Source organism: Mytilus californianus, unplaced genomic scaffold (assembly GCF_021869535.1).
Source record: "Mytilus californianus isolate M0D057914Y unplaced genomic scaffold, xbMytCali1.0.p SCAF_11, whole genome shotgun sequence".
NCBI lineage: Eukaryota > Metazoa > Mollusca > Bivalvia > Mytilida > Mytilidae > Mytilus > Mytilus californianus.
This window is the reverse complement of record NW_026262593.1, coordinates 29,215,043-29,234,908: the sequence shown is the minus strand read 5'-3', so window position 1 is coordinate 29,234,908 and position 19,866 is coordinate 29,215,043. Positions and strand designations below refer to the sequence as shown.

Here is a 19,866-nt window from a genome sequence, read left to right as displayed (position 1 = left end):
ACAACATTTAAATGATAACTCAAAATAAAACTTATTCAGAGTAGCATAAATCACTTTTTAGTTGGAAATGTCATGTATTTTTTGTTGCATCTCAAAATTTCAGGGAAATTTTATTCCTGTAATGGTAGAAAAACTAGAAATTCATGTACCTATGTGCAGAATCAAGGACCAAAAAAAAATGATTTGACACCACATGAAATTTTTTTGGGGGTGGAAGCAAATTTTTTAAAATCAATACTTTCAAATATTTGAAAAGCAGACAGCTCTTTTTTTTTCTCTTTTCGATCTACATTCAATAAAAAGTTTTTGTAAATCTGAGCGGTTCCCAAATATATTGTTTTGGGGTCTTTGAAGCCTACTTATATTAAAAAATTCTGTTGGTCGGGAACAACTAAGAAAGTTTCCAGCTGCATCCTTTGATGAAAATAAATATGTTGGCGGTGGTCGTCAAAAGAATAAATGCTTTCAAATATCCCTATAGAAATATTTCTGGAACAGCCCTTAAACAAGTTAATTTCTTTATATTTGGGCGAATAGCATTCTCAATGAATGAGAAACTCTTCTTCCACCCCTTTACTTTTTACCTAATTAGTCTCTTGAATAGAGACATCTTTTACATACATGACAAAGAAAATTATAAACCTCTAATATAATTTTCTTCTTTATAAAACTATAAAGTAGGACAAAACAACAATTCAGTATACAAATTGAATTGCCATTTAACCTTACTTGGGATATTCTTGATCATAGAATGGAGCTTGAAGTATTCCTGCTGGAAATACAATCTGGTTTTTAGAAGGAGTGTAGTATGCATTCACTGTTGGTGGAGACATCCCCCATCTGAAATGTAGAATAATAATAGTTAATTATGTTCTTGTGAAATGTTTTGAAAACTGAAATAAGTTGAATTATGAGCAATAAACTGATCTAATGCTTACAAATGATCCCCCCAACTATATGTATTTAGTAAACACAGTAAGCTGATGAGCAATGATTCTGAAAATGCACAACACCGTAAAGCAAGCTCAACAATGTTTGTGTATTAGAATTTTCAGTCGAATCCTTTCTGTTTTGTTACACTTTCTTGATAGTATCCTCAATTAAAGCTTAAAAGTGTTCATAAAATCGAGAAGAGACTATTTGTTGGATGCACAAACACCTGAATGTATAGACTGAGGGACTAATTACTGTAGGGATACAACCAAGGATGGGTAGAACCTAGTAAAAGTACTTACGCATTTGACTCCGGTGCTTTTCTTAGCTTTCCCAGATCTTTCCTTTGAATAAAGTACAAATTTCTTACATTGTTCCAAAAATATTCATCCCCATTAATAATAAGCTGAAAAGATAAAATAAATTACCTTTCAATTGTCAACAACATTACTTATTTTTTCATCATCTCTTGTTTCTTGTTTACTTGTTGAAGAAAGATACTTTCTATCTATTGCAAATTTAGATTTTTTTAGATGTATTTATTATTATATAATTTAATTATCTGCCCTTGATTTTAAAAGATTTGTCTGAAATTTTAAAATACACGTAATACTTTAATTTCTCGATAGATTAATCCTAAAATTTCAAGTGATGGCTGTTTCTGTTTAATATTGAATGATTCTTGGTAGAATATTTTTAAACCAAAAAATATTTTTGCAACATGCCCAGAAGGGATGCTCAGAAAAAGACACCCTATCTACCTTAAAAAGTTTTTTCATTATTCTGAAAAAAATAACATCTTTTTATAATAAATCACACAACACATAGAAATGAATCAAAAATTATTCACTGCTTTCTAAAAAGCAGCTATACAAGTTCATTTATTCAAACCTTATTTTATATCTAGTATACAAAAATATAGAATTAGTCGATACCTTCTCATATCTTGGGCTCATATTCAAATGTAATGGTACTTTTACAGAAGCGAAGAAAAAATTGGTTAATCAAGCACAAAAAGCATTATACAGCTTGTACAAAAGTATTAGAAATCAAGTCATCCAATTAGATTTACAGCTTAAACTTTTTGATGCCATGGTAGAGCCTATTCTTTTATATGGCTGTGAGATTTGGGGATATGAAAACTTGAAAATTGTAGGACAAATTCACTTAAATTTTTGTAAACATATTTTAAGAGTAAGATCTTCAACGCCTAACTATATGGTATAAGGAGAATTAGGCAGATTTCCATTAGAAAATAAAAGTCAAAATAAGAATGACATCATTTTGGAGAAGTATAATGCATGGTGAAAAATTAAGTAGTAATATGTATAGATTATTATTAAGTTTAAAGCAAAATAGCGGTCAGTCATTCAAATGACTGAATTTTATAGAATCAATATTTAATGATACAGGACTAGGATATGTGTTTGTCAATCAAGATAGTACTGACTACAAACAACTGATAAAACAGGTTTTACAAGACCAATATATACAAAAATGGGATCAAGATGTTCAATTATCTTCCTGAGGTGTATTTTACTCAGTTATAAAAATTATTTTGGTTTTGATAATTATCTAATAAAAATCCCGGAAAATGCAAGAATCTGGATGACAAAATTAAGAACGTCTAATTTAAAAATTCCCATTGAAACTGGGCGTTGGTATAATATTCCGGCGGAGGACCGAAAATGTCACATATGTAAAGAAAATGTAGGAGACGAATTTCACTATCTTTTTATATGCAAGTCTACCCAACTGGTTATTTTTAGAGAAAGACATATCCATAGTTATTATACAAAGCATCCAAGCAAGCAAAAATTATCTGTTATGTTATCTTATTGCAATGTTAATTTATATAGACAGCTGTCATCTTTTATTAGAAATCTAAATAACTTATTGTGATATGTATATTGATTTGTATGAATTTTTATTTGTTTTTGTTTTTAAATGTTACCATTGTATTATAAATCATGTTTATTATTGTATATTTACCTCATGTTACACATATATGTGTCTGAGCGTTGCTTTACAATAAATATTGAAAAAATATTGAAATTCATTCAACCAAACCTTATTATATATCTAATATACAAATTCATTTATCCAAACCTTATTTTATATCTAGTATACAAATTCATTTAACCAAACCTTATTTTATATCTAATATACAAATCTATTAAACCAAACCTTATTTTATATCAAGTATACAATTTCATGTAACCAAACCTTATTTTATATCTGGAATGAAGACTTGCTATCTAGACAATGTCCTCTGAAACCAGAGATACTTGGTTCTATTTGCTGTAGTTTCTACTGATTTATATTTTACTTCATTTAACCTTTCAGTGTATTAAGGATGTTCCCTCCTCTTGTTTTTGATTTTTTGCTAGATATTCGGAATTCTCTGGTTTTATCCATGTAGTGCCATTAAAATTTGTTGCCCTCTAACCCCTTTTTTTCTTTTCATAATTTTATTACATATAGTTTAAAAAGCCATATTTGAAAATCTTATAAAATCCTTGTTATTTTTTCATTGTTTTTGAAAGAAAAAAGGTGCCAATGTTAAAAGTATGAAAAATCAAGAGAGAATCACTTCCCGCACAATTTTCAATGACTTATATCTCGAAAACAAGCTCACAGACCCTTCATTTTTTTCTGCTTTTTTAGTTCCTTCGTTTATATACTATCAATTTATAACAGTCTTTTAAAAAACTTATTTTGAAATAGAGTAGCAAACATCCTTAAAAAACATTGTAGAGTCATAATAAGCCATTATAGCTTATATCACAGTAAAATGTATTAGTTCGTATTTATATCTCGTAAATATATTTACCCCTTTATATTCTTTATCTAGACGAGTTTTGTTGTTGATGAATGCTGGGAAACCAATCATATCTATCACAGCATTTGCCTAAAAAATATGATAAAAAAATTCTTTAAAATTTATAGAGAGAAGGTATGAATAGGTAACTCTTTTTATCCATGAATTTCAAAATTACAAAGCATTATCAATCTATCACAGAACATCTATCTATAAAATGTATGTAAGAAATAATTCTATCAGAAATCAGTAAATATACAGTTAAATTTTGTGTCATGTATTTGCTTTAGACATTAAAACTTCTTGCATTTAAAGAACGACAGCATGGCAGTATATATATAAAACAAATTGTAAATGTACCTTATCAATAGCTGCCTTCCTTGTAAATTCATCCATCCATTTAAGATTAGGTAAATTGTTGATAAATGCTGTTTTTACTTCAGCAATCATAGCTTCAGCCTGCAAAAACATTCACCAATAAGGTATAGTAAACAAAAACTGAATCCTAAGAATAATAATAATGGAAATACGAGTATACTGTAAATTCAGAAATTATTGCAAGGTTTTTATTAATGCGAATCATGCGAATGGGTGAAAACTGCAATAATAACTTGCATTCTTGTATATGATACCTATAGCTATATGAAGATTTTCCTGAAATTACAATAATAAATCTCACATTTTGTTTATTCTTCAAAAATTGATAATAATAAATGCACACAATAATTTCTGAATTTACAGTAATTATTGCAAATGTATAACGTATGAGAGAAAACTCATGGTAATACCTTATACAGGTAGACTGAATTTCCCATAATTTTAAACTAAAGGTCCACTAATGTCTTGATCTACATAATGAACTTGTGTCTGGATTATTACACATCCTGATCTTAAAATGTGAACTAGAATCAAGCATGTTATACCATTAGTTTTGCCTATATAACCAACATCCTTGTGATCTCTTAATATATATAACCTACATCCTATAAGGCCATTGTCTTAGAGACTAAACAATTTATATTTTTAGGATTTGACATAATGCATATCTTTCAACATTGCTAAATATATTTAAATATACAAAAAACATTCACAATATATATCAACAGATGAAGTATTCACTACAAAATGTAAAATTTACTGAAATGTCGCCATGCGACATCCACAAAAAGTCAACTTTTAAAAATGAGCAATTAAAATATGTTACAAGCATCCATTTCTTAAAAAATAAATGGTAAGCATAGGCTATTGTCAAATTGTTCTAAATATTTGAAGAGAATTAACAAAACATCAGTTATTGGATTTTTACGGATATGAATTTAAGCCTGGATGCAATTTGGGAACTCCTCATTAAAGAATCATGGATCATTTGGAGGTCGGTTCAAACCCATTTTTTCTATGATTCAATATGGATTCAAAACTAAATTGGTGGAACTATATAGTAAATAAGGATACATCTACAAAATAAACACAGACTGAAAACTTTTTTTCTTGATCATAAACGTAGGTGCAAGAAATTGTCAAAATAGGTGAAATTTGGGTACCTTACATTATATATATATTATCAAAAGTGCTATATCAGACTAGAAAATTAATCAAGTCCAGTTATTTCATGAGATATTTGAATCAATTCTATTTACATAAAATACATGTTGTCTTAAAATTATGGACTTTACTCACAAAAACTCATTGGCTATACCCATACCTGCCAACTTTTCAAAACCTCCATGGGGGATCTTAAGCACAAACGGACCTAGTGTATCTAATGTTATGTCACTAATCAAAAGTAACTTGTGGTTTCAAGCATTGCTCAGAGCAAGTTTATTCCAGAAAAAATAAAACTCATAGTACTACACAATACTTTATTCATGATCAATTCTTACCTTGTCCTTGCTGCGACCATTAAATGCCTCCTTGACAAACATGGCACCTAAAGCAAATCCTAGAACACTATCTGTATCAGATATACAGTATCTCCATAGCTCATCCCCACCTGACACACCTGTAGACAAGTACAAATAGTGCTCATTTAAAATGTTTACCCCAACCACATTCTTTATGTGTCTGTCCAAAGTTAAGAGCCTGTAATTCAATGCTTGTCATTGGTTAATGTCAGTGATAATAGTTTTTTGGTAAATTGTTTTGGTATAAATCAGTCTGTTGCTTTTTTTCATTTGAGTTGCTTTACATTGCGTGGTCCTCAGGCCTTTTATAGCTTGCAATATACTGTGGATTCATTTTTATTCATGGATACCAATTTACATGGATTTCGTGTGTAAATGTGAACCACGATTTCAAATGTCCAAGGGGCCTCGGTGGCCGAGTGGTCGAACTACTGTATCACTAGCCAGTCAACACTTAGGTTGTGAGTTTGAATAAAGCACGGGGCAGGTGCACTCATCTCCAATCTGTCAGATTTCCTATCCAAGGTCTTGGTTCTCTCCGACTTCCTCCATCAATAAAAACTGACCACCACAAAATAGCACAAGTGTTGAAATTGGCTTTAAAAAATCAATCAATCAATCAATCAATCAAATGTTCAACGAAGAAACATTTCCATATAAGCTTGAATAAAGACTTTGGCAAAATCACGAAACAACAATTTTTATTCAATCCACAATCCACAAAAATTGGTACCCACGAAAATAAATGAATCCACAGTAGTATGAGTTTTGCTCATTGTTGAAGACTTTACATTGACTTACAGACTTAGTTTTTATCATCCTTGTCCTATGGTCTTTAATAATATAATAATAATAATAATTCTTTATTTAAAGAGGGTTACACAGTTAGCTATAACACTAATCTTCCCTGAGGCCCTCATGAAATTCAATGAAATATTACAAACAAACAATTACAAAATAATCAAACAAACACACACATATAAGAAAATTCAAATAAGAAACTGTTATGAAATATACAATTTTCAAAACAGGTAAAAATTATGAATTCATATAGTATTGGCATCATTCAAATTACCTCAACAATATTTAAAGTTTAAGTGTGTGAAAATTATTATGCATATAAAATTACTTTTGGTGGATAGTTGTCTCCTTATCTAATAAAAACATGAATATTTGTATCTAAATACTATATTTAGATTGTATGAATAGACTGTACTAAAAGAGTAACTGGAATCTTGTTGCATTTTCCTACTTTCTTATCTGTGCTGAAATATGTCAAAGGTCGTCCCATAAAACTGAAAAGGCATTAGTATTTGTAAGGCATCAATTTTCAAGAGTTCGCTTCTACATTTTATAATTTATCTTCCTCTTTTTTTAATCCATTGAGGTAAAGCATGAAACATATAATTTACAAAACTATAGACCTGTAAATGTAAATTTTATTATATTTTTTTTATCATTTGTCTGCTCTCTCTGACCAGCATTACCCCTTGTTTCTCTTCATATCCATGCATACAAATAGTTTGGCAGTCTCAAGCTCTGAATGCATATTTTCAAAAAGTAAACACCCATAAGATTTTGATCCTAAAAATGATATCTGACCTGGCTTATCATATGACAACAGAATGTTACTAATCATAACACTTCCTGATATGACTGTTTACCTGAAAGAGCCTCAGTCAGAATCTTCCTGATATGACAGTTTACCTGAAAGAACCTCTGTCAGAATCTTCCTGATATGACTGTTTACCTGAAAGAGCCTCCGTCAGAATCTTCCTGGCATCTCTGAATGGTCTAGATAGATAGTTTGCCATTGTCTTTATGACATGAACAACCAGGTAGTTCTGTACTGTTCTGAAAAGATGAATGATTTCAAAAATGAATTTCAACTACAATCTTACAAGTTTATATGTTAAATGATATTTTGCAATACTTTTATTTAAAAAAAATGCATGAAACAAAAAGTGTACTATTAGCAACATCATTTCAATAGTCAAATTTAATATCAGTAAAGATGCTAATGCAACAGCATACTCATGCTGTTCTTTTTGCATTACAAGTTCCTCTTCATATACACATCTTATCAGAAAAATTAATTTTGAACAAATGATCTATAATAAGTGGACTCGTTTTTTTTAACCAGAAATCTAGATGAGGCAATATTACTTGTCACATACTATACTTGCGGCTGAAGTGGCTGCCTATGCATTTGCAAACAAATTATTAACTAACTTATCTAAAAATGGACTTTTTAACAAAACTCAACATTTAGCTGTAGACACTACTGCCAGGGAAGTAAAATCTCTACTACAGGAAAAAAACAAATAATTCAAATAAACTAGGCCTAAAATGACAAGTTTTTACAAACCTCTTTCCTTTATCTGTTTTCATGGTGTCTTCCACCAAGTCAGAAATTTCCTTTAAGAACTTTGGGGAGTAAGCTACTATTGGCTCTGCAGATGTCAGTTTTATATTAACTGTGGAAAATAGCTTGTTGAAGAACCTCTTCCAATTCACCTATAGTTGAAAAAAATTCAAATTCACTTAAGTTTCTAAATTTGTGATACAACATTTGTTCTTGAACTAATGCGCAAGACATAAATCAAATCAATTAAAAGGACAACAGTGCAATTAAGTTCTTGTTTCAAATTGAAAAAAAGGTTAAATGTTTTTTATACTTTATTGGCTAAGTTTTACTTTAAATCATGTGTACATGAAGTTTCTTTTAAAAGAAAATCCTTTCTATTATAAAATCTTCAGAAATGTGATGCTATTTAATTTTTGTCTTCCATTAATCTAATTCACTGATAGCTGTGTGCATTGACCTTAACCACAATATCTCTTGTTAAAACTTTGGCAACTGCACAGCGCAAAAACGAGGGGTAAACCATGATTAAGAGAATGTAAACAAATGTGCAGTGGAATGTAAATAGTGCTTATTGATTCTGAAAGAACAATTGAATAAATCAAATCATGGAACAACTTTTATGACAATGTTCAATTAACAAATAGAAACTCATGGAAAATTAAGAAAATATAAACATTGCATGTCTATCATCTCACTTATTGTTCACATGCTCCACGATTCTGTGTTGATTGTTTATTAAGGTCACATTCGGTACACTTTGGCAATAAAACATGAAGCAGGGAAGGTTTTTGCTACATGAAATAATTTTGGTGATTATATGTTATGGATTCATAATGATTGTGAAAAATCTTGCATCAAGGACTTAATATCAAAAATATATACATGCATTGGTTAAATAATTTCCTTAACATAATAATATCAAGAAACTCTTTTCATATGACTTTAAACCACTTTTCAAATCTAAACAAAAAAAAAAAAAACAAAAAAATAAGTGATTTTCCCACTGGTCAAATGTGATTGCTATGATATATACTGTGCAAAATAATTTGAGAATCATTTCCATTTAAAAACAAATCCTTAGTAGTCTCATGTTTGCCTTTAGTGTGGGAGGTCACAGGTTCAATCCCTAGCCTGGAAAAGACAGACTTAAAAATTGGGATATGCTGTATTCTTGCAAAGAACACAGCAAAGACTAGTTGGCCTCAGAGAGTAATGTGTCAGGGTAGGGTGACAGGTCTTCCTGCTAACTGTGTGAACTAGCAAGTTAGAGAAATACATTTTGAATTCATTCAAAATTTTTCAAGGTATTCTTATGACCACATTTGTACAGATTTTTGTTATTAAAATAAATTTTGCTTCACAAGTTTCAATTTTAAGGTTCTCAAAAATCTGATTTTTGTCCAATCAAACAATTTTGATTGGGGGAAAATTTACAGCTCTTTTCTTAAGTTTTCCAAGACAAACACCTGCTGTTTTCAAATTTTATAAGTAGAAATTGCAAAGTCCATTTTTTGGTATCACACATGAGGCAAGCATACTTCCACAAAACCAAGTAGGCAATTCAAGTATTTCTTAATTTACAGTATCTTATAGAATTACTAACAAAAGTAGAATTTTCCTGTAGTTTTCCTATTGTAATTTTGTGGTATATCTTTTCTTCATCTCTTCTCTCTTCTCGTGGAATTGTGATCTGAAAATACAAACATATCTCTCTCAAACTATTCAATTTAGATAATAAGTGTACTATATTTATGCCAACTTTAAACCTTAAGTTTTTTAATAATTCTATCATTAAGTTTATACATATCTGATTTTGTAATGCTTCATTTTCTAGGCTATATACAACATTTAAGCAAATTCACCTTTCACATGGAATAGCTACATGACTTCTGTGTATAAAATAATTGCTCTTACTTCATTGTACATTGAGCTCAGTAGTTACAAGCATTCAGTCAAAGGGAATTCCTCATTGCAAAACAGTAATGATGTAACCGAGATGATGATATAGAAATGAACAATGACATCAATCTTTTAATAAACTCAGCAGGAAAAACACATTTTAGCAAAATTATCATGATATCATAATTTTACATAAAAAGGCATCATCTATTGAACTTTCAATAATTTTACTTCCAACTTTGCTATGTGATCAGATAGTCCATTAAACATTCAACTCAATTATACTAGTAAAATCATCAAAGTGATATGAAAATAATTTGTATCTTTACGTGTTGGTGTTTAAAACCACTTTCAGCGACCTTGGCTACATTATAGCTACCAATTTTCATGAATGGAGGTCAGATAGTTTGTACAAAGAACTACAAATGAAATATCTAATTATTTCAAATACATGTTCATCTATAACTTACATTAGCTATTTGTGTTTCAAACTCAATGACATCTATCATCTGTTGTCTTGTGCTGTTCTCTTCTTCTCCTAACAGAACACCAACCTTTGTCAAATACTTAAGATAAGCCTTCAACACCTGTAAAAATATAAAATAAACTTTTAACTTAATGTTTCATTGTATAGAACATATATTGTGTGCATTTTCGAAAATACTATTTTGTTTGCTTTGGTTAATGGTCAAGGTTGGTTCAATACATTCAAATGATTTCAAGGCAGTTAGTTTCATACTTTCATAAGAATAAAAGGAGATGACAGATAAGGATGAAAGTCACCAAAAATAAGACCAACTTTCAAATAATAAAGGGACTGAACTCTTTGAACAGCAAAAGTGAAATGTATCACAGTCAAATTTAAAGTGCATTTTATGGTCCCTTTCAATTTTAAATTTTAATAATTTGGTAGAAGCTAATTAATTAACTTGATGAAAAATGATTGAAAGCTTTCATTTAATCTATTTACTATTTAGAAAATATAATGTACATTAATCTCTGTCAGGCAATTTTTATCTTGTTCTAGTGATCATTCACAGTTAAAGGCCTGTGTAGTAAAATAAACCAGTGGCTGATTTGACATTCAGATTCTATCATATCAAAAATCCAATAACACTATATTTGTTTGACCCTACATATACTGTAATAAAACAAATCTGATTTATAAATCATCAAGTTTGCTGACAAAACACAAATTGTGTTCTTCAAAATCCAAGCTAAGGAGTGAGATGTGGTCAACACAAATTTTTTTTTTTTATCAAAATGGTGTTTGTGTGAAAATAACTGTTTGAATCATTCAGCCACTGATGGCCAAAAAATACCTTATATATAAAGTACATGTATCATTACAATAATTGTGAAAATAAATCCTGCTACATCACCTTATCTTCTGTGATAGACTTGTTCAAGTAGTAGTTTCTCTCTGGTAAACCCAGCCCTGATTGGTCAATCTGAAATAAATAAACTTATCAATATGTCAATCTAAAAAAATATACTCTTTAAATGGGTTCAGGGTCAATATTTGAAATTCATCTTATGTATGATGTTTCTATTTGCATTGATTTTCAATCAACGATTTTAAAAATTAAGCTAACTTTTTTTTTGGTGTTCTGTTTATGAAAATGATATAAGCAGATTTTTAAAAATTGTTTTTGACTTGACACATGCCTGTGAAGATTCCATTTCAGGTTTATACACCTTAGTCTTGTCCAAACAAAATTGACAACAAGTGTAACTACACATTTATTATGTAACATCACAGAGCTATAAATGCTGCTGTCCATTTTAATGTTAATTTATTCCAGCACCAGGACCTTAGGCCAAAATTGGTCACAAATTGGTTCAAATTTATTTTTGAAAGATGCTTTCCTGCTCTAACATCGTTTTTTGTCGTAAACCTGTCACTTGTGTTGTTGGCCAAAAACAATAATAAAATCTCATCCAGCCTACCCAACCCTACAAGGCATGGGTAAGCAACATCAAACAAAGAATTTTTAAGGGTGGCCTTACCTGTAATATATTAGCAGATGAGTTTCTATCATCTTCACCAACCCAGACAGAAAAGAAAGCATTAATTCCTAACATCTTTAGGTTTTCTATATATGTTTGCAGATCAAATTTACTAGTACTTTGATTTGAAATGGACCAATCAGAGAAGTTTAACTTCAGTAGGTCCAGTAAAGGCTTTGCACCAAGTTCTTCTATTGTTTTATTCTTATCCATACAAGAAGCGAAATATAGCTGAGCTTTTCTCTCTGAAAGACTTGAATCTTTGGGTAAATCCTTATCTGTAAATATGCAAAAATGGAAATTAAAAAATATGAACAAAACAATAATGTACACGAGAGCTCGAGAGATGTTTCTATTTGTCAAATTGTGTATGCTTTCAATGCAGAATGTTTGATGCAGTGTAGATCTACAAGCAGTAAAATGTATGTAGTGTGTTATAACATTAATGGTGCCAATTTTACTGCACAAGATCAGTATTTCACCAATCTCTTTATTGATGCTCGAAGCCAAAATTTATTCAAAAATTGAAGAGCCGATAAAACCTGAAAGGATTAAAAGTAGAGCCAAGCAGGGTAAGGAATCTGAGCTTTTGTAAAACTCTTTATTGAACTTTATACATATTCTTAGTACTTATTGATCATTTTGCTATTACTATACATTGTAAAATTGAGAATGGAAATGGGGAATGTGTCAAAGAGACAACAACCCGACCATAGAACAGACAACAGCAGAAGGTCACCAACAGGTCTTCAATGTAGCGAGAAATTCCCGCCTCCGGAGGCGTCCTTCAGCTGGCCCCTAAACAAATATATATACTAGTTCAGTGATAATGAACGACATACTAAACTCCAAATTGTACACAAGAAACTAAAATTAAAAATAATACAAAACTAACAAGGCTAGAGGCTTCTGACTTGGGACAGGCGCAAAAATGCGGCGGGGTTAAACATGTTTATGAGATCTCAACCCTCCCCCTATACCTCTAGCCAATGTAGAAAAGTAAACGCATAACAATACGCACATTAAAATTCAGTTCAAGAGAAGTCCGAGTCTGATGTCAGAAGATGTAACCAAAGAAAATAAACAAAATGACAATAATACATAAATAACAACAGACTACTAGCAGTTAACTGACATGCCAGCTCCAGACTTCAATTAAACTGATTGAAAGATTATGTCTTCATCATATGAATATCAGGCACAATCCTTCCTGTTAGGGGTTAAGTATCATACCATCATAACATATATGAGAAGAACATAACCCGTGTCATGCCAACAACTGGTTTTTAAATAAATGTGTTTAGTGCCGATGCAAAGACCCTATAAGTGAATCAATATTAACGCCAAAATATGCAATCTTTAATAACCTGACAACAGTATCGTAACTATATCCCTTCTTAATAAGTCTATTTAAAGGTTTTGTTAGCTTCAGAGGTGAATACTGACATTTTTGTGCTTTATAAAGAATATTTCCATAAAAAATTGGATGTGAAATACCTGAACGTATAAGAAGTCTGCATGTTGAGCTATATTTACGAATGATGTCCTTATACCGATGATAAAATTTAGTAAATGTTTTGACTAGTTTGTGATATTGAAAACCCTGGTGTAATAATTTTTCAGTAATACATAAATTTCTCTCGTTAAAATCTAAAACATTGTTACATACACGAGCGAATCGTACATGTTGAGATATATAAACACCGTAAGATGGTGACAAGGGAACGTCACCATCTAAAAATGGATAATTAACGATAGGAAATGAAAAATCATCTCTTTTATCATATATTTTAGTATTAAGCTTTCCATTAATGATATAGATATCAAGATCGAGGAAAGGGTAGTGGTCATTGTTAGTATTAGCTTTATTTAAAGTAAGTTCAACAGGATAAATTTCTTTAGTATACATACTGAAGTCGTCATTATTGAGAGCCAAAATATCATCCAAATATCTAAAAGTATTATTAAATTTGTGTATCAGATGTTGTTTCGATGGGTCTTTGCTGATTTTTGTCATAAATTGTAACTCATAGCAATACAAAAAAAGGTCCGCAATAAGTGGTGCACAGTTAGTCCCCATTGGAATTCCGATAACCTAACGATATACGGAATCTCCAAAGCGAACAAAAATATTATCTAGTAAAAATTCAAGGGCATATATAGTATCAAAGCATGTCCAATTGACATAGTTTTTTTGTTTATTGCTACTAAAAAATGACCTAAAAGAGTTTGAACATATATATTCACATTCTGACTTTTTAAATGCCCATTTAGTTAGGTGTGTGAATTTTTTCTTAATGAGAATGTGAGGCAATGTGGTATACAGGGTAGAAAAATCAAAACTTTGAACAGATTCAAAATCACCAATATATGCATGTAATTTATCAAGTACTTCCAACGAGTTCTTGACACTCCAAAAGTAATTAATTCCACTATTTTCGAAGGCCTTATTTGAACAATTTATTATCAGGTTTTTGATTGTACCAAGTGTACTGGTAAGAAGAATAGACAATTTAGTAGTGGAACAATGGCTTGAAGACGAAATAAATCTATATTTGTAAGGTGTTTTGTGTAGCTTCGGAAGCCAATACATAGTTGGGACTTTCATTGTATTTGGTTCTGCTTGTAAAGCGGTAGCTAAAAGTTTATGTTTGTTACAGATGTCGTTTTCTGAAAATGGAGTCAGTTGGAAAGTTGGTGAATTGGTGATTTCTTTTTTCAGAACCTCAATGTAAAATTTACGTCAAACAATAATAATATTATTAGCAGCTTTATCGGCCGGGACAAAAACAAATTCCTTGGCTAGTTCTTTTAGTTTATGTTTTATACGAGAAATAGGTTTATTGTGGTTATTGTTAAGAGTAAAATGTTCTTTAAAATGTTGAATACGTATATCAACTATGTTCATTACTGAATTAAAAAAAGAGTCCAAAGATTTTTTGTCAGCTTTTTCCCCGTTTTATCCATTTCAAACAGTAAGTATGGAGTGAGTCGTGGATGATATTACGACACTCATTCCAATTAATAATTGACGGGGGACGATATTTAGGTCCTTTACTGAGGAATGATTTTAACTCTTGGTCTTGAACGATGTTAAGATCTCCTGTTATAACATGGGAAATGGGTCCATAAATGTATTCGGAATTACTGCAATTACATGAAGTAGGTGTATTTTCACTGATATTAACATCTTTACACAATTGGCTATAATTAAACACAAATTTCCGGGTAGATTTCTTGTAAATATAACAAATAAGAGGGAGCTCAGTATTATCAAAATATCCCGGAATTTGTTCTTTAACAGAATGGTCATTAAAAATACCGGCAATATTTACAAAATCAAAACCTTTATTAACATACTTTATTGTAGGTCATAAGTGTAGATAATTTTTCAATGTTTATTGACTATTTTTGCTTTCTTAGTGTAAGATGCATAGATCACATAAAATGTTAATTTCAGGAACATTTATGAGGGTCAAGGCTACATCTTCAGATTTTCATGCTGATAAGGCTTTCCAATTTATACAAATTGCTGTTATTGCTTTGTTGAGAGACTACATTAGGACCTTGGATTTTATCTAGACTTAATGTAACATACAAGGATATGACTATTTTTACAGTAAGCGTAAAATGTGATGGGATTCATAGTGATATATTGATTACTTTGATGAAACAATTAACAACATTCACATACCTTATTGGTGAATTAAAACAAAATATTCATTAGTTTATTATAGCAAGTATAGCAAAAACACCCTCTGTAGCAGGGTTTGTATTGTAAATTTTGAATATAAATTCTATTCCATCTCTGCCATGTTATATCTGCTATTTGTCAGATTTTTAGGCTTTTTAAAAAAGTATCTAATTAAAGTTATTAAAACATGTGTTGTACACTTATATGATTGATTGATTATTGGTTGCTTAACGTCCAATTGTGTACATTTATATACATTGTTCACTACTGTATGTTTTTTTTTAATAATAAGCCAAATGTCATTAAACAAGGTCAATATTTAACAATATTCTTCATACCTATTGCTTTTTTCATCACAACTTGATTCTCTTGCCAGAGAACACTAAATGTTCCCCACCTAGAATGTCCTGATGGTATAGGGTGAGCGTCAATCCATCCACCACATGCATACTGATAAAAATCATTACAGGGGTCTGCTTTTAGATCCATTGCATTGATCATGGAGCTGGCTACTGTAACACAAGCTGGGGTCAAACACACAGCTGAAAATAAATCTTAATGAAATATACAACTAAAAAATATAATCACCATTCAATACATCTTTGACAGTCAAGAGTAAGGTTAACCTACTCTCTGTTACTATTTATTAAAATCAGTTGAAATAGGCGGGACTCAGCAGATGGACACATGAAGCACACACAAATAAACACAATCAATTAAGAAACAAAATCCATTAAAGTGGGCCCGCCAGTTTCATATATATAATTATTTCTTAAATATCTTGAAAACTGTTCAGATCCCCACCTCAACCATTTATATTCTTAATTGTCATTATAAGACATATAAAGTGCATTATGGGTTTTGCACTTCAGAATTCAGTGTCTATATGGTAAAATGTTAAATACATTTTTGTTTATTTTTTCAAATACCTTTTCAGTATTAGAATGTGTTTGTTGGGCCTAATATATAGTAACATTGAATAAAATAATAAAAAGGTGCATGTAGACTCAGCTTGACCGTACAGTGTGTTCCAGACATGAGGGCCAGGCCATATATGATTTGTCAGATGGACATATCATCCTTACTACATAATATTGTTGACCCATCATGCACAACATTACTGAAGAACAGATATATCCCTGAAAACATAACACAACCACAGCATTAAAATGAAACTAAGGTTTTGTATTTCCACATATGAGTTCTGAAGCTTCTTCCAATACAAATTTCTATAAATATTTTGAGAAGGCAGTGTAAAACAGATATAGATATTAATTGAAAAATTCAAAACTTTCAATTTAGTAAATCCTGCCAGCCAAAAAAATGAACTCCCACAACTTTTTACCCAGGAGATAAAAGGGTTTAACAGGTGCCAGACTAAGGACTATTAAGATTTTATTGTTTTCGTATTATAACTCCGGAATATATTTTACCATATAAATAAACGGACGTTTTTTCCTCAGATGAGTAAATCTAAGGAACAAATTTAATGATTACATCTAGAATTTTTTCTTGCTTGATTACCCGTCTTCAAGCATTTGTTATTAAAATGTCAACACAAACAATAATCAATCTGGTATCATGTAAAGTCTGTTTATTACATTCGGTGATATAATTCCAATCTCCGTGATTGATTTTACCATCATTATGGTGACTGATCCAATACAGAATCCAAATGTCATATCCATGTGCGACACACAAATTAGCTTTCCATCAACAGCTTAGAAATGTTACTATTAAATGATTCAAATCGGAATATGGTATTAACTTGTTTTGGCATTAGGAGTTGAGGAAACTTATAATAGCACATTATTGAAATTGTAACCGTTAATGTTTTTGAAACAAAATCAAAAATGGCATAAATTATATAAAACAGACATACATATAATTTCTTTAAATCAAAACTCAATGTAATATTCGACACTTATATTGGATTATAAGACTTAGTTAAAAGCATAAACAGTAACTCAGAAAAATGTTCCTTCAAGTTGAATTATGCTTTCACAATAAATCTGTTTTTGTGATAAAATTTATATACAGGTCATGTTTTGTCAAATTTATGACATTCTACGTTCCTGCTTTAAAAGTTGCTTAGTAATAAAAAAATTACGTTCATTGACATGAGACTTCACTCCAAACATATCTTTTTCAAAACCAATTAAGAAATGTATACTCCATAAGAAGCCACGGAACATTATCATCAGGGATTAGAAGTTGTCATTAATTCCCAGTAATGTAAATTTTTAATAGCATACTAGAATGCCCAGAACACCCCAGAAGTTATAAAGAAGAATTTGTCAAAGCAGCAATGATCAAGGTCAAAGTCCCATTAGGTTTGAAAAAATATAATTGCAGTGCGTTTGTAATTACAAGAAACATAAATAATAATCCCTTAAGGCTGATATTTCAGCAGAAGTAGCAATAGTTGTTATATAGACTAATAGATATACACAATATATTACATGTATTACTCAATACTAAAAATAAAACTCCATTAAATCTTACTTTGTTTGAGAGCAAATAGTTTTATCTGTAAGTATTTATGGAAGTAGTTCAGCATTTGTCTGAGAAAATCATGTAAATTGTTTGAAATTATGAGGTAAAGAAAGGAATCTTTATACATAAATCAAACTTTATAATTCCAGCTAAACGTTTTATGGAAATTTGAATTTATTTGCACATGTACTGTATGAACACACTGATCATAAAAGGTAAAACTAAATAAAACAATGTAAAAAATGCACAAGTGCAACATGAGCTAATAGAACAAAGTTTGCATTGTATCAGTCATCAACGCATCCACAGTAGATTTTTACTATTTTTGGACAAACACAGCAAATTTAAGGCATTTATTACATGACTTTATATAACATATAGACGGGTTTATCTATAATTGACCTAGAAAATATGGGCGCATCCATTAACCTCTCATGTGACCGATCCGCCATTACAACCGTGAAAAATAACGCACGTGTAATTATCAAAACATTATCGATTTACTGTTTACATTTGTATTTCCTTCATTTTCTTATTTATTTCACTATGGATACTGCCAGAAGTTATTTACAAGAGGCTCTCAAGAGCCTGAATCGCTCACCTGTATTTCAGAGGAGAAGATTTTTAAATGTTAGCAAACTTGATAAACAAATTGTGTAAAATTGACTTTAAAGGGCATTATAACTCCTTAAGGGGTGAATTGGAAATTATGGTCATATTAACTTTTTTGTAGATCTTACTTTGCTGAACATTATTGCTGCTTACAGTTTATATATATCTATAATAATATTCAGGCCCCGGTGAGCTAAAAAGGTGGAGGCATTTCTTGTGCAGTTAATAGTTGTACAAATAATCGTAGAAAATTTCAGATGTTGAAAAAATCAATTAATAAAATATGTGAATTATATGCAAGTTAAGCCGACTGCACACAATCCATTTTTTTTTTTTTTTTAATAAAACTTATGAAAGTAAAATTACACTGGCAGACGAATGTTGACACGCCATCAATGATCAAACGACTGTAAAAACCTAAAATTATCTATGAAAATTAATCCTATGACTACAGTTCATCTGCCTCTGTCTGTATAGAATATCTACACATCAGATGCGGATCCAGGATTTTGAAAAGGGGGTTCCCCAAACAAGACACAATTTGTAGTGGAAGCGGAAAAAAGTCTGGATTAACCATGAATGAAGCTTCATAAGGGGGCCCGGGCACCTCCCTAAATCTGTTCCTATACATTTCTTTAGATAATAACAATGAAACCTACCCCGAGGCTACATGCATGTAGTAAGAATTGGATGCAAATCAACCAAGTATGAAGAGACAAACTTTTTTTATACATGACGACTATCTTTATGCTGCAAAATGGACAGACATTCTGACAACATTAACTCAGACAAACATATTGTTAACAGAGGAGTAAGGAGTTCAAAATTGAATAAAAGGGGGAAACGACGTCAGCGTATAGACATATTATGAATGACAGCTATGCCTTATTGTATACTTATATGTAACTAAGTTTTCTTTAATTTAGTGGAATAACAACATCATTAAATTTTTAACTGTGATATTGCAGATCAGCTGTTGCTCGATCGTACTGATGAGGTTAACACTTTTAGTTCAATATTTGGTTATTTGGAATGGCGCTTTCATATTTCGAAAAGTAAGGCTTGTAAACTATTTTATTCCTGGGTGCCAGTTCTTGCTGAAAAACAAAGGTTTTACAAACAGCTGCATCCA

The 19,866-nt window shown here is 30.7% G+C and overlaps 1 protein-coding gene across 3 annotated transcripts in view; it reads right to left on the bottom strand.

The window, feature by feature from the left end:
• Nucleotides 1-19,866, bottom strand: part of LOC127719849 (endothelin-converting enzyme homolog) — an 87,127-nt gene that overhangs the window by 9,735 nt on the left and 57,526 nt on the right. For all 3 annotated transcript variants that reach the window (XM_052226174.1, XM_052226172.1, XM_052226175.1), the window contains exons 3-14: nucleotides 15,965-16,168; nucleotides 11,933-12,210; nucleotides 11,305-11,373; nucleotides 10,393-10,509; nucleotides 9,627-9,713; nucleotides 8,024-8,172; nucleotides 7,406-7,509; nucleotides 5,635-5,753; nucleotides 4,115-4,213; nucleotides 3,767-3,844; nucleotides 1,236-1,339; nucleotides 730-840 (exon numbers count right to left, since the gene is read on the bottom strand). In XM_052226174.1, the coding sequence (XP_052082134.1) occupies nucleotides 730-840; nucleotides 1,236-1,339; nucleotides 3,767-3,844; nucleotides 4,115-4,213; nucleotides 5,635-5,753; nucleotides 7,406-7,509; nucleotides 8,024-8,172; nucleotides 9,627-9,713; nucleotides 10,393-10,509; nucleotides 11,305-11,373; nucleotides 11,933-12,210; nucleotides 15,965-16,168 (1,519 nt within the window). The remainder of the gene's footprint in view (nucleotides 1-729; nucleotides 841-1,235; nucleotides 1,340-3,766; nucleotides 3,845-4,114; nucleotides 4,214-5,634; nucleotides 5,754-7,405; nucleotides 7,510-8,023; nucleotides 8,173-9,626; nucleotides 9,714-10,392; nucleotides 10,510-11,304; nucleotides 11,374-11,932; nucleotides 12,211-15,964; nucleotides 16,169-19,866) is intronic.